General features: G+C 42.5%; 1 protein-coding gene across 4 annotated transcripts in view; it reads right to left on the bottom strand.

Moving 5' to 3' along the window:
- The window catches only part of Nub1 (negative regulator of ubiquitin like proteins 1), a 31,333-nt gene extending 21,521 nt beyond the window's left edge, over positions 1-9,812 (bottom strand). The window contains exons 1-5 of one of the 4 annotated variants that reach the window (XM_078040843.1): positions 9,659-9,812; positions 7,163-7,280; positions 2,962-3,129; positions 1,464-1,522; positions 197-267 (exon numbers count right to left, since the gene is read on the bottom strand). In XM_078040843.1, coding sequence (XP_077896969.1) covers positions 197-267; positions 1,464-1,522; positions 2,962-3,129; positions 7,163-7,280; positions 9,659-9,729 — 487 coding nt within the window. In that variant the 5' untranslated portion in view covers positions 9,730-9,812. Of the gene's footprint in view, positions 1-196; positions 268-1,463; positions 1,523-2,961; positions 3,130-7,162; positions 7,281-8,484; positions 8,944-8,997; positions 9,495-9,658 lie in introns of those variants that run through there. The other 3 variants (XM_005326683.5, XM_078040844.1, XM_040291245.2) reach the window with 3 other exon arrangements.
- Between the last annotated feature and the right edge of the window lie 4,671 nt (positions 9,813-14,483).

Genomic DNA, 14,483 nt, shown 5'->3' with positions numbered 1-14,483 from the left:
AGTGAGTATTTACTGGGAAGCTATTTTCAGCTTTACATTTTTATTTATATATAAATAGTGAACTTCAAACTCAAGTAACTGGGGATTATTTAATAAAACTAGATATTTTTAAATACAGGAAAATCAAGAAAAAAATGGAAAGTCATTATTTCCATATTAGCTTTATGGGAAAATTCTGCATTCTGTTATAACATACCTAGTTGAAGCTGTTTCTTATTTATGACAATCTTGATGTAATTTTCTTGAAATCCAAAGGTTTCAGCTATTCTGCAAAATAAAATCAGTGAAAACTGTAGGAAAGCAAATTTATTTTACACTAAAAAGATTTTAATCATGATAACCATTTTATACTCTTATTCAGAAACACCAAGATCTCAATTCACTGACTCACAGACATCACCTCACTTTAATAAAGCTGGCTCTCTAGTGGCAATCTGAAGCTCCAAGAGACAGTCCTTTTCCCACTGTTTTACTGGGTGTTTCCTCATGCAGTGGGACCACTGGGATGTCTATCCATTTGGGCAGGAGGCCTTCATTGCACACCAGGATTAAAAACTACCTCAGACCTTCCAGGGTCTCCCCAGGAGGACCCCCAGCAGGGGCTGGTCCCTAGGATCTATTCATGGGTGCTGAAGGAAAGTTGTGTTTTGAATCCATCCCTAATTGCCCTAAGGTAGACCAAAAAGGAAAATGAGACATTGAATGGCCCTGGAGACCTCAAAACACCATTTAAAAAGATACAAGTAAGGACTGGGGACGTAGCTCAGTGCTGGAGCACTTGCCTAGCGTGAGTGAAGCCCTGGATTCCATTCCCAGTCCCCCAAATAAATTAATTATATATATAGGGAGATGAAATACTCAACCAGGGTTTTCACTAGTGACACGCAGGTCTATTTTTAAATTTATTTATTTATTCTAATTTGTTATACATGACAGCAGAATGCATTTCAATTCATAGTACACATGGAGCACAATTTTTCATGTCTCTGACTGTACACAAAGCAGAGTCACTCCATTCATACCTTTATACATGTACTTAGGGTAATGATGTCCTTTTTTTAACTAAGAGACAATAGTCTGAAATCAGCCAAAACATTTTGCTGAGGATCACAGAAAGCTACTGGTGCACTAAGGATGGAATTCAAAACCAATACTCTGTGATGCCAAGCCGTGTCCCCATTTCTACCCTATTCCTTCATTCAAACACCCAAGCCCTCCTTTGAGGTGCATAGTCTCCATCTCACCCCAAGCTCCTCCAGGAGCAGAGAAGAGGGTGCAAGTCTCAGGTCACCACTGCCTATCACTGAGTCCAGATAAGCCACTCCATCACAAGTTGCAACTTCTCTGACATAAAAGAAGGATGAGAGCTAACCAGCCTCTCTTACAGGATGGTCCCAGAGGATCTGGTGATTGAGTGTAAAGAAGGGCAGAGCACCTGGGACCTGGAGCTCACAGATACTTACTTAGACCTCAGGTCTCTGCCAGTGATGTGCAATCGGGTCTCCAGTAAGTTTTTCCTATCCTATTTAAAAACAAAACAAACAAAATAAAATGTACTTAAATTTAATACCAGTTACAGCTGTTACCCTATGAAACTGGAAAAGCTGGTATCACGGATATAACATAGGTCACTGCCTGCCTGGAAGAAAGGCCTAGTAAACACAAGCCAGCAACAGACTCACCCAGTGACCCGAGTGCCCTCAAGGGGGCAGCCATGCACCACCACCAGACAGGGCTGCTCACGGGTTTGTCACAGGGCCAGCAATACTTATAACCAAATTTCAGAACATTTTTCTACCATCATCCCCTCAAATAAACACCGTGTCCTACATTCCCATTTCTTCCCTTTTTCTCCCCACCCCCTGTACTAATGTATGTTCTGTCTCTACAGATTTGACTCTTCTGAACTCTCCATATAAGCAAGATCATGTGGCCTTTTCACCCAGCACGTCAGGTTCCCCTGCCCCCCAATCAGTACATGGACCTACAACTCCAGCATGTTTTTTACTTTTAAATCTGAGATAGGGTTGCACTAAGTAGCCCAGGCTAGCCTTGAAATTGCCATCTTTGTGCCACAGCCACCTGAGCTCCTAGGATTACAGGTATGTACCACCATGCCTGGCTTCACTCAGCAATTGCTGAAGGTGACTCAAGTTGTTTTTTATTTCTGTTTTTGTTGTTGATTGAGTTTTTTGTTTTGTTTTGCTTTTTTGCAGTACTGGAGACTGAACTACTACTGAGCTAAAGCCTCAGCCCATCCATGTTGTAAATGTGTTTTTCATTCTTTCTTATTGCTAAATAGTTTCTCATTGTATGGGTGTGCCACATTTATTTATCCATTCATTCACTGATGGACACTTGGGTTATTTCCACCTGCTGGCTATTATGAACAGTGCTCCTACAATTACTGACATATAGATTCTTACATACACTTTTTTATTCCTTCTGAGAAGGATTAACATGGGTTGGCCCTGAGCGGCATCTCTGAGTGCCCTGCCACAGTGACATTTTTACACTCAGACCTCTGAGGATGTGGCCCTGAGATGAGGTGGCCCCACCTAAGTCCCTTTGGCCCAGCTTAAGCACTCATTGGGCTGCCCTATGACCTCCACCAGAATAGGAAACAGATAAACTCCTTTCAAATATGTCCTAGTGCATAAGGTTCTAGAAAACCTGATGTCCACTTTGACTTCCCAGTATTTCTAACCATTAAGCTAGAAAGAGATGGAACATGACACAGAGCTCTGTGATGTTTCAGAGATCCTAGAGAAGCAAGCTTGCCATGGGAGGCTGCCAGTTAAAGAGCCTATAACAACAACAAAAATGAGTCCACAACATCAAATGTCAACATGTAAGGTAACTTAAGGCATTTAACTTTGGATTGCAGCTTTACAAAAACAATAATGTATTTGATCATAACACAAAATACTGCTCCCTGTGTACACTCAGGGAATTACTCACTTTTCTTAGTCTTGAAGGTAAAAACACCTCAATTGTAGCAACCCCAGTTGTCTTGTAATTTTCATTTCCTGTCCCACGTTCAATTGCTTTGCAACGTATTTCTTCTATTATCTTTTCTACTTCATTTTCACAACATTCTAGTTTGTCAGAGTACTTCTTGGCAAGATCCTAGAAGGAAAATCAGGAAACACAGCTCAATATGATAGCAATTCAAACTCGGCCAAACCTAGGAAAAGACATGGAGGACTCTGATGCACAGAGGTCCCCACTGAAATGCAGTCATGGCTCTCAGAGCAGATCCAGGGAAAAAGTAAAACTTCTACAGAGAGACAGGAAAACAGGCTCAACAGAAAAGTAAAGCTAACTAGAACTATCCAAGGGGGAAAGAAGGGTGGGGCATGACTTTTGTGACCTCAATATTTTAAGAAATTGGGATAAGGATGTAGCTCGGGGTAGAGTGCTTGGCTAGCATGTGCCAAGCCCTGGGTTCAATCCCTAGTACTGCAAAAACAGCAGCAGCAGCACAACAACAAAATATTTTAAGAAACAGTGAACTGTTAAACACCACTGGAAGGAAAAGAAAAAAAAGTAGAGAAAACATTATAATTTTTCAAACTTGTGAGAACAAGACAAGTTGAATAACTTTCTTAATGGAAAATTCTCAAGCAATGGTACTGGTATAAAATTATTTACCAAGGAGAGCTTCAGATTTCAGAATGAAAAATTAAGAAGATTTAAGAAGCCTCAAAAAAGAATGTGAGCTAGTTATTACTTAGAAGTCACTATGTTTCTTTCCACTAATGGCTTAATATCTCATTAAACATCTCATAAAGTTGTAAGCATCTACAGCCCATGCTTTCGTTAAAGTTATGATGCCATACTATGAAGCACTAAAAATGATGTTGAAGTATATATTTAACAAGAAAGATGTTCATGGATATACAAAGTTATAAAAAGTCAGAATATTTTATTTTTAGAATAGTAAAAACTTATCTATAATTCATTTTTGATAGTCACAAAGGAAAAGACTGGGAGAAAACAATATTGATGATGATTAATGTGTTTTTAAACTGCATTACTTATGTTTTTTTAAATACTTTTTTATTTTTTAGTTTTTTAGGTGGACACAATATCTTTATTCTATTTTTTATGTGGTGCTGCTGAGAATCGAACCCAGTGCCTCACACATGCTAGGCGAGTGCGCTACCGCTTGAACCACATCCCTAGCCCCTTTACTTATGTTTTTTGTGTGTAGTTATACACTCGTGTACCACGTGACTACATTACAGTCAATGATGGACTGAACATGGCAGTAGTCCCATAAGATATAATGAAGCTACCAGGTGTGGGAGTATATGCCTGTAATCCCAGTGGCTCCAAAGGCCAAGGCAGGAGGATTCCCAAGTTCAAAGCCAGCCTCAGCAATTTAGTGAGGCTCTAAGCAACTCAGTAACACCCTGTCTCTAAATAAAATACCAAAAAAGGTTGGGGATGTGCCTCAGTAGTTAAGAGCCACTGGATTCAACTCCAGGTATTAAAAAAAAAAAAAAGATATAGTGGTGTTGAAAAATTCCCATGGCCTAGTGACATCATAGAGCATCACTCACATGTCTGCAGTGATGCCAGTGTGAACACACCTACTACACTGCCAGCAGTGTAAAAGTACAGCACATACCATTATATTCAGTAGATCTGCTCAATAATATCATCAATGATTGTGTTATGGTTTGCTCACTTAGTGTACTGTGCTTTTATCATTATTTTAGCATGTATCCCTTCTACTTACATTTTTAAAAAGCTTCATTGCCATGCCAAGCCAGCAGCAGCCCCTTACGTCTCCCATAAATCACCTAATGACACACGTCTCAGAACTTACCTGACAGGAAGCACCTTGCAACCAGATGTACTATAGTGGCTAAGATGCCCTTAATCCCCAAATCCAAAATCCAAAGCCTTCTGAGTGGTAACATTATGCTCTGAAAGTTTCAGAGTTTTGGATCTTGGAACATTGTGGATATTGGATTTTCAGATTCTTGACGCTCAACTGGTAAAGTCTGGCCAAATATCCCCAAATCAGTAATGCTGAAATCTGAAATACTTCTAGTCCAAAGCATTTGGGATAGGGATACTCAATCAATACATGTTTGGGTTGTTTTATTTATTTTTTTAACCCAGGAGTCACCAAAAGGTGAGTCTTTTAAATAAAATACTTTAAAAAAAAAAAAGTGTAATTTTCTAGAAAACTTAATGACTACTGAGAGTGTTTATTTTTTTTACCTTGTGACACCAACCAATTCTGATATCACTGGGTCCTGCTGTTCAGTTTAGACCCACAGGTTGGACGGCTCAGTCTCACAAAAGGTCCTCACTGCAGACCCCAGGTGCCAAGTACCCAGTTCTCTGGTTACCCACACTTCTGTTCCACTTGGCTATAAAGTTCCAAACATTCCCCCTTCCGGATTTAATAATTCGCTGGAAATGACTCAGGAAAATGCTACTCTCATTATTCTAGTTCATTCTAAAGTTTCAGAAGTGAACACTCAGATAAGATATAAAGGTGAAGTCTGGAAGGGTTCTGAGCAGAGGAGCCTCTGCCTCACAGGTTCCGTGGACGAATTTGTCAATTTAGAAGCAGGTGTCCTGTCACCTAGCATTTTTATGGAGGCATGATTGATTAAACCATGGACCACTCATGGTTAACTTGCTCTCTAGTCACTCTCCTCTCCCCAGAGCCTAGAGAATGGGCCTGAAATTTCCAAGGGTCTAACCAAGGAGCTTGGTCTTTCTGGTGACCAGCCCTATCCAGAAGCTGTGAGCCACCAAGCTTCATTAAGACAAAAGATGTTCCTATCATCCTTACCACTCTCGCAAGAGTAGTAACTGGGGACAAAGATCAAATATCTTATCATGTCACACCCATTTCTGAGCCAATAAACTATAAAATTCAGAATATGGGCTGCAAAGAAGGAAAGGTGACACCTGTCAGGACAGAGAGAAAAGAAAACAAACTCTGGTGCCGTCTGCCACCTTCTGATGGCACCACTATGTTGCTACACATGACAATTTAATGTCCTCACAACAATTTATGGTCCCTGATAAATGTTACCTCATGTTCAGGATACCCAGACTCAGAAAGCAGAGAAGATCATGCTAGGATGTTCCAATATGGGAGATTTCTGTCAAAAATGAGTAAAGTTTTTCTGCTTAGAAAGGCAAGAAAATTTCAGTTTCTTGAAACATCATGTAAAATAATACCATTTCTGATGATGCCATAAAAAACTGTTAGAAAAAGTACTTTGGAAAAATGAACACTGATGGCCATAAAGAAATGGGGGAGGGAAGCAATTGTTTTATAGCAGAGGATGACATCAAGGAGGACTGAGAGGCAGACCACGCGAGGCAGTGACATAATGGCATTGGTCCTGGTCAAAACTGGGTCCCAGGTGAGGAATTGTATGTAATGTTATGAAGGTATTAAAAATATCCTGCACTCCCATGGTTAGAATATGAACGATGTTCCCCAAAGGCCCATGTGTTTAAAGGCCTGATGCCCAGTGTGGCACTATCGCTGGAGATGGAACCTTATAGGTGGGCCTATGGGAGGTCCTTAGATTTGGGGGTATGCCCTTGAAAGGGAACCCTGTTCACCCTCTCTGGCTTCCTGGATCAGAAGTGAACAGTTTGTTCCACCACTAGCGCCTGTCATGATGTGTCACCCTTGCAGAGGCCCAAAGTAATGGGACCATTCAATCTTGGACGAAACCTCCAGAAGTATGAGCCTTTATAAATTGCCTCAGATACTCTGCTATAGTGACAGAAAGCTAAAACAATGCCTGAGAAGTTAGGTAACACAGTTATTAATAAAATAACCAGTAAAAGGGCTGGTGATGTAGCTTAGTGGTGTAGCACTTGCCTAGCATGCATAAGGCCCTCGGTTGATCCCCAGCACTTTCCCCCTTTTCTCTCTCCCTTGCCCTGCAATATATACACATATACACACACACATATGGGTATTTATCTAAGTAAATAAAAACAAGCTTGTTGACTCCTCATAAAAAGTGGGGACCTGCCTGTCACTACTGTTTTCTGTGATACCCAAAGTTTATATGGTCATACCTGGCAATTTCTTGTGACTCCAGAATCTTATTTACCACGAAGATTTATAACACTGCTAATTATTTACATCTTAAAAGAAAAATACCTTTAATGCCAAACCAACTTCTTTATTTTCATCTGTATATGGAGGTTTCCAAAGTTGAATCCTGTCTTCCCTTAAAAACTGGGTCAATTTTGCTTGAAGATATTTCTTCTGTGCCATCCTTAAAAGCAAAATTGTACATCAATAAAATTCCATCACATTTATAGCTCACCTAATATGCTCAGGTGTTTTGTAGAATAAGCAGAGTTCTCTTCCTCCCTCTCCAGTTTAATCTAAATTACCAAGGTTTTAAATATCTCTAGACTTTTCTAAAAATATATAAAAATATATGTTCTTGGGGCTGGAGTTGTGGCTCAGTAGTAAAGCACTTGCCTCACACACGAGGCACTGGGTTCGATCCTCAGTACCACATAAAAATAAATAAATATTGTGTCCAACTACAACTAAAAAATATTTTAAAAATATATGTTCATTTATATATAATACAAAATGTGATTCCAAAGTTGCTGTTATGTGACAAGGATTATTATACTTTTCTATTTCTTACCCTGCTATTATTCTATAATCTAAGAGAAAAGATAAGGAAAGATGAATACCTAAAGTAATAAACCTCTTTAAGCAACTAAATATAGAGTTGTAAATTCACTTGTACTTAAGATTATTTTTAACACAAAAGACCAACCATACTGGAAGTTAACATAAAGAAAGAATAGCTTGAACCATAAACTAGCAATAATATTCTCTATATCTGAATTTATATATTCTACTCTAAATTTATTTACACTGTCTCTGCACTCTGTCACACAATCCCTTGCTGTCTTGTTATTCTGTCCCAAGAATAACTTCACTCTTCCAAAGAGGCACATGCCATGAAGGAGATGTCAATGCATCCTGCACTAGCATAGTCACTCAAAGGGGTGTGTGAGAAGCTGGCAGGTATAGTACAGTGCTTTAGGGTCTGCCAGATCAGACAAGGAGTAATAAAAGTAAAAAGTTATCAGCTCCTGGATGATCAAGACAAGCTCTAGGGAGCAAATATATATATACAAATTATAACCTAGATAAGCAACACTTTTTCTATTGAGGACTGGTATTTCATTCTTCCAAACCTCGTTCACCTGGTTTTTGAATCGAGTGTATTAGTTTAAATGTATTCCTTTAACAAATATTTTTAAAAACAGTCAGAGAGGGTTCTGTATTTTATATATAATATTATAATATATATATATATATATATATATATATATTAACCCAGGAAAGAATTCTATATTTTCAAGTATTAACAAACTACTTCTCACAGCAAAGCAGAGCAGGACTTAGTAGCCTTAGCTTTTCAAATGCAAATAACTTAAAAGACCTCTTACAGCTGGGCACAGTGATGCACACCTGACATCCTGGGGGCTCTGGAGGCTGAGGCAGGCGGATCTCAAGTCCAAGGCCAGCCTCAGCAAATTAGACTCTAAGCCACTAAGGGAAACCCTGCCTCAAAATAAAAATTAAAAAGGGCTGGGGATGTGGTTCAGTGGTTAAGTGCCTCTGGGTTCAATGCTTATACACACACACACACACAACCATTTATGTACTACTCATAAATCTTCAGAAATCCTGAATTAGAAATCACACAGGGTGCAGGGATAACTTTCATGGGCTGCTTACTGGAAACCAGTTATTTGTACAGCACTCACTGGCCCTAACCAAGCCACTACCTGACAAAAGGGCCAAAGGATGTCACAAACCTAGCCCGTGTCCCACTCCAGGGAGCAGATCAAGAGCTCCGGGTCTCTACACCACATAATTTCTTTTTTTTTTAAATTAAGCCACTGTCTGGAAACTAACAAAACTTCAGTTACAGAAACAAAACAAGCTATGACACATACATGAAATCAAGTCAAAAGGGGAAAAAGTCTAATCAGCAAGTTTTCGACTTCAGCTGGAGAACTTCAGTCTTCCGCATGCCACACAGTGTTCCCCATCACAACCAAGACACCAAATCCTCCACTACCACTGCTTCAAACCGAAACTGGAACTGCTATCCAATGCGCGTCCTTTCACTTTCACTTCCTCGCTGCAGGGGAGCCAGCCGGCCGGGAGCCCCCGCCGAGCTGAGCGTGTAGACACGCACGCGCACACGCGCACACACACGCACACGCGCACACGCGCACATCTCCTCCCAGGAGGTCAGGAGTAGAAGGGGACAGTCCCCAGAGCTGGTGGAGGGCGGGCCGGTCCCGAGGGCACCCGGGCAGGGGCGGGACGCGGCACCCTGACGGGCCGCCAGACTCGCACGGGGCGTTGGGGCTCCGTCTCCCCGAAAACGAATGCACTGCGCCCGCTTTTAAATGCCTTGGCCCGGCCGCTGGCGCGAGCCGCAGGGCCGGAACCGCCAGCGCGTCCGAGCGCCGCCGCCGCCCCGCCCGGCTCCGCGCAGGCCCTCGCCCGTCGCCGCCGCGCCGCGTCCGGCTGGGGCCGCGTCGAACCGCCGGAGCGGGGTCGCCGGGCAGCGCCGCTGAGGCCGCGCTGCCGCCGCCGCCTCCTCACCTGCGCCGCCGCCGCGCCCGCTGCGACCTGCCGAGTGCCCGGATGCGGCAGTGGCCGCCGTTTATTTTCATTCCGGGTGAGGCCGGCCCCGCCCCCGTCGCCGCCGCCGCACCGCCCTCGCGGTGCCCGGGAGGGGGGTGTGGGCGGGGCTTTAGCATGCTGTGGGCGGGAAGGGGCGGGGCTGTGGTGCTGTGGGCGTGGCTACCGCGGGCCCGTGGGTTAAGTCGGGCGTGGGGCTGGCGAAGGTAGACCCTGCGCAGGGCAGTGGAGGGGGCGGGGAGGAGGCGGGGTTAGAGATGGGGCGGGGCGGTGTAGTCAGGGGGCGGGGCGATATGGGGCGGGGCGCGATAGGGCAGTTATAGAAGGGGGCGCGGCAAAATGGGTCAGCGCTGAGCCAGACGGAGTGAGGACCCGGGAATGGGTGGGGTCGGGTCGGCGTTCCGGGCCCAGTGTCCGCGGTTTGATGCCCTGGTCCAGTAAGTGGACTTCAAAGGAGAATCTGGTTTTGTTTCTCCAAAAGCTTATTAGGACATTGCAGTTTCCCCTGCATTAGGGTCTGGACCGCCCCGCACCCAGCCAGCTGCTTGGACTAGGCCTGACCCTCCAAACTGAGGGATTCAACCCAAGACCTCTGTAATCCCACTAGGGCGGAGGTTGCTCTGGCGAAGATTGCTTTCCGAGGTCCTTTCTCCTTTATCGCGCTGCCGGCCTAGCATCGCCTACAGTACCTGTGGACATTCTCCTACTTCCAAGGAGGTGGTAAATGCAAATTAACTTATGAGCTGAGCTATGTCCTTATGTCTAGGTGAGGAAATAAGTATCCACAAAAGGGCGATTGGTGAAATGCTCTGAGAAGGAGGGCAACGCCCAGGTGGTTGCGCACAGATTCTGGGCAGAGCTGTGAGGTAGTTGGCACTCTAAGGACTTTGGAAGGCTGGCAGACAACACAAGATAGGAAGTACCTCGCAGACCCCAGGAAGGTTGCTCCGATGAGGGTTTGGCCCCATCCAACTCCCAAATCCCTTCCTTGGACTGGCTCTAGCATTGTCATGGGGGAACTTGATGTCATAGATTCAGCCTGCCAGCAGCTGACTCCCACCAATGCTGGCTCCAGGGGAATAATAATAATAACCCTACTTTTGTGAGATATTGTGGGCATTCAGTGAGATTATGCATGTAGAGCATGCATTAAATGCTGCTTTTTTAAAATTAGGATAAGTGCATTTATACTAACTAACCACTCTCATTTTTATGAGATTTTTAGAAGAGTATGGTTGTAGGATTCTGGATATCGGTGGCTCAGTTAGTGAGGGCCAGTTCCAAGAGGACGAGTCTACCAAGTTAGATGCACAGTGGAGTAAAGACAGATGCCAGGAGTGTGCTATGGAGGCGTGAGGTGAGTGCCTCTGTGTGAGGAGCAGGTAAAGGGGGCGTGGAAAATAGGAAGAACTCTGCAATAGAAACTGAGCCCCGTGGAGGATGAAGGAGAGTTAGTTCCAGCAGTGCTGCAGGTAATGATAATGGTGAGCCAGAGGCACTGGAGAAGGAGCCCTGCCTGTTGCTTCTGCAGTGCCTGTTTCTCCAGTGCCTGTTAAAAGAGTGGTGTTTTGTGGAGTTTGGGTTATTACCTGTGGATTGCTCAGCCTGTTGACTGACTGGGGGAGGCTCTTTAGAGAAGGAGTTATGAGGTGAGCCTTCTAGCAGCACCAATATGTTCCCAAAATATTGTGAAAACTCAAGAAGAGTGCAAAATGTCACTCATTACCCAGAAAATTTCCAGTATTCGCTGAATTTGTGACAGACACTATGAAGAAGTGGGATCTCTTTGTCCACCTCTTGAATTTCGATTGGCCTCCTGATTTGCAGTGGCCAATTCAGCATTAGTAAATGTGTCAGAAGCAAAGATTTGGGGCCTTGGGGCTGGCCCTCTCCTGCTGCAGACCACCATGTGAAAAAGCCTGAGCTAGTCAGCTGGAGTGTGAGCAGCCACATGGGGGGAAACCAAGGGACCCCGGCTAAGAGCTGCCAACTTCCAGACATGCCAGGAAAGCTCAGCCAGGTCATCCAGCTGCCAGTGGCCACAGACACAGTGGGAGAGCCCAGAACGGACCACCTGATTCATATCCTGTGAATCATGAGGTAAATAAAATGGCCATCCTTTAAGGCCACGGGTTCAGGAATAATGTGCTATGCAGCAAAAGTGATCAGCATTCAGTCAAAGCAAGCTGCTTCCAGGTCTTATTCATTGGAGGGAAATAGATAGTTATCCCAAGAAAACAGTATCTGTAAATATTTGTAATATTAAAAAACAATGTTTACATCAATTTGTTACTTTGTAAAGACTGAGTAAATAACAAACTTACTTTGTGAAATAAAACTTGATCTTTTCTGAAGATACTACAAAATCTACATCTTTCTATGATTTTAAGATTTCTCTATAGTTACATTAGTATGTATTTTCACTTTTAAAGTAGTTTTGTTGAGATATAATTCATATACCTTACAACTCACCAGTTCGAGTTGTATAATTCAGTGGTTTTTAGTGTATCCAAACCATTGTGCATCTATTGCTGAAAATAATTTTAAAGAATTTAATCACCTCCCGAAGAACCATGTGCCCATTTGCTATCCCTTATCACTTTCCCAACAAAATCTCAACCGTAGGCACACTTCCCATCCCCCCACTCACCTCTCCTTTTTTCTTCAATTCCTGTGGCAACCACTAACTCAGTTTAGTTTCTGTTTCCATGGATTTGCCTAGTTTGAACATTTTATAGAAATAGAATCACATAGACCAGGTGCAGTGGCCCATCCCTGTAATCCCAGCTACTCAGGAGGCTGGGGTAGGAGGATCACAAGTTCAAGGCCGGCCTCAGCCACTTAGTGAGATCATCTTAAAAAACTGAAAGGGCCAGGGACACAGCTCAGTGGGTAGAACACTCCCTGTAACTCAGTGGTAGAGCACTCCCGCGTTCAATCCCCTCTAATGGGGGAAAAAACCCATATAATATGTGGTCTTTTGCAACTGGCTTCTTTCACTGAGCCTAATGTTTTAAAGATTAATCCATATTATTTCATATGTTAGTACTTTATTCCTTTTTATTGCCAAATAATATTCTATTATACAAATGTGCCACGTTTTATATATCCATGTATCAGCTCATGGACATTTGGATAATGTCCACTCTTTGGATATTATTATGAATAGTGTTTCTGTGAAGATTAGTGCACAAGTTGTGTGTGAACATATTTTCAGTTCTCTTGGGTATATGACTAGGATTGGAGTTGGTGGTTCATATGCTAACTCTGTGTTTAATCTTTTTGAAGAAATGCCAAGGTATTTTCCATAGCAGCTGTACCATTTTGTGTTCTTACCAGCAAAGCATAAGCATTCCAATTTTTCCACAGTGTCACCAACATCTTTCTTTTTTTATTCTAGCCACTCTAATGAGTGCAAATCGCTCGCTCTCTCTGGTTTCAGTTGCATTTCTTTACTCACTAATTATGTTGGGCCTCTTTCCCTGTGCCTATTGGCCATTATTTCCTTTGCAGAAATATCTAATTAGATTCTTTGCCCATCTTTAAAAAACTGAGCTTTTAAATTATTATTATGGAGCTTAAGAGTTCTTTATGTATTCTGGATCTCAGGCAAGATAAACATGATTAGCACATATTTTCAGGATGGAGTGGATTGTCTTCTCACCTTCTTAATGGTGTCTAGAAGCACAAAAGTTTTTGATGTTGAAGGAATACATTGTCTGTTTTTTATGTTGTCACTTATATGTTTGGTGGCAAGGCCATGTGGAAGGGTAGATCTGTAAACTTGTAGGAGATTAGCATGGCAGAACCCCAGTGTACATTCTCTTTGACCCAGTAATCCAGCTTTTATTTTTCGGACTGTATTTTTATTAACCTGTCTTCTTCAAACATTGATATTTATTGGCTCCAACTGCAGTTTCTTGAGATGAAGAAGTCGTCCTGATTTGCATTTGTGTTTTTGTTGCTATGGATTTTGTGGTGATAAAGAATCAAGGAATATCTGATTTCACTTCTGCTCATCTAAAACTAGAAACTCCTTAAACACCCTCTGCATGGCAGTGAAATTTAATGCTGATTATTATCAATTCTGGATAGAAAATCAGAGTAACAGGTGGCTTTGACAGTTCATCTTTTATAGTTGCTTTAATCAGAAAGATATACGTGTGCTGGATTAAGTTATATAGTGAACTTTTTTTTTTTTTTGATACGGGGATGGAACCCATGGGCACTTTACCACTGAGCTATATCCTCAGCCCATTTTATTTCTATTTTTATTTTTCATTTTGAGACAACATCTTGCTAAGTTTGCTCAGGGCCTCAATGATGGCTTTGAAGTTGTGACCCTCCTGCCTCAGCCTCCTGAGTCACTGGGATTATAGATGAGAGCCACTCCACTTGGAATTAAGTTTTTATAGATGAAGTGGATTTAAAAAGGAAACAAGTGTAAAGTGAAGTAAGCCGATCCCAAAAATCAGATCCCAAAAACCAAAGATGAATGTTTTCTTTGATATGAGGATGCTGACTCATAATGGCAATGGAAGGAGCATGGGAGGAATGGAGGAACTTCAGATAGGACAAAGGGGAGGAAGAGGAAGGGAAGGGGCATGGGGGTAGGAAAGACGGTGGGATGAGTTAGACATCATTACCCTAAGTACATGTTTGAAGACACGAATGGTTTGAAAATACCTGTGTACAACCACTGACTTGAGAAATTGTGTTCTCTCTATATAATATTAAATGAATTGCATTCTGCCATCATATAATACAAATCAGAATAAATAGATAA

The sequence above is a fragment of the Ictidomys tridecemlineatus genome, chromosome 2 (genome assembly GCF_052094955.1).
Source record: "Ictidomys tridecemlineatus isolate mIctTri1 chromosome 2, mIctTri1.hap1, whole genome shotgun sequence".
Taxonomy (NCBI): domain Eukaryota; kingdom Metazoa; phylum Chordata; class Mammalia; order Rodentia; family Sciuridae; genus Ictidomys; species Ictidomys tridecemlineatus.
This window is presented reverse-complemented; position numbering and strand designations above follow the sequence as displayed.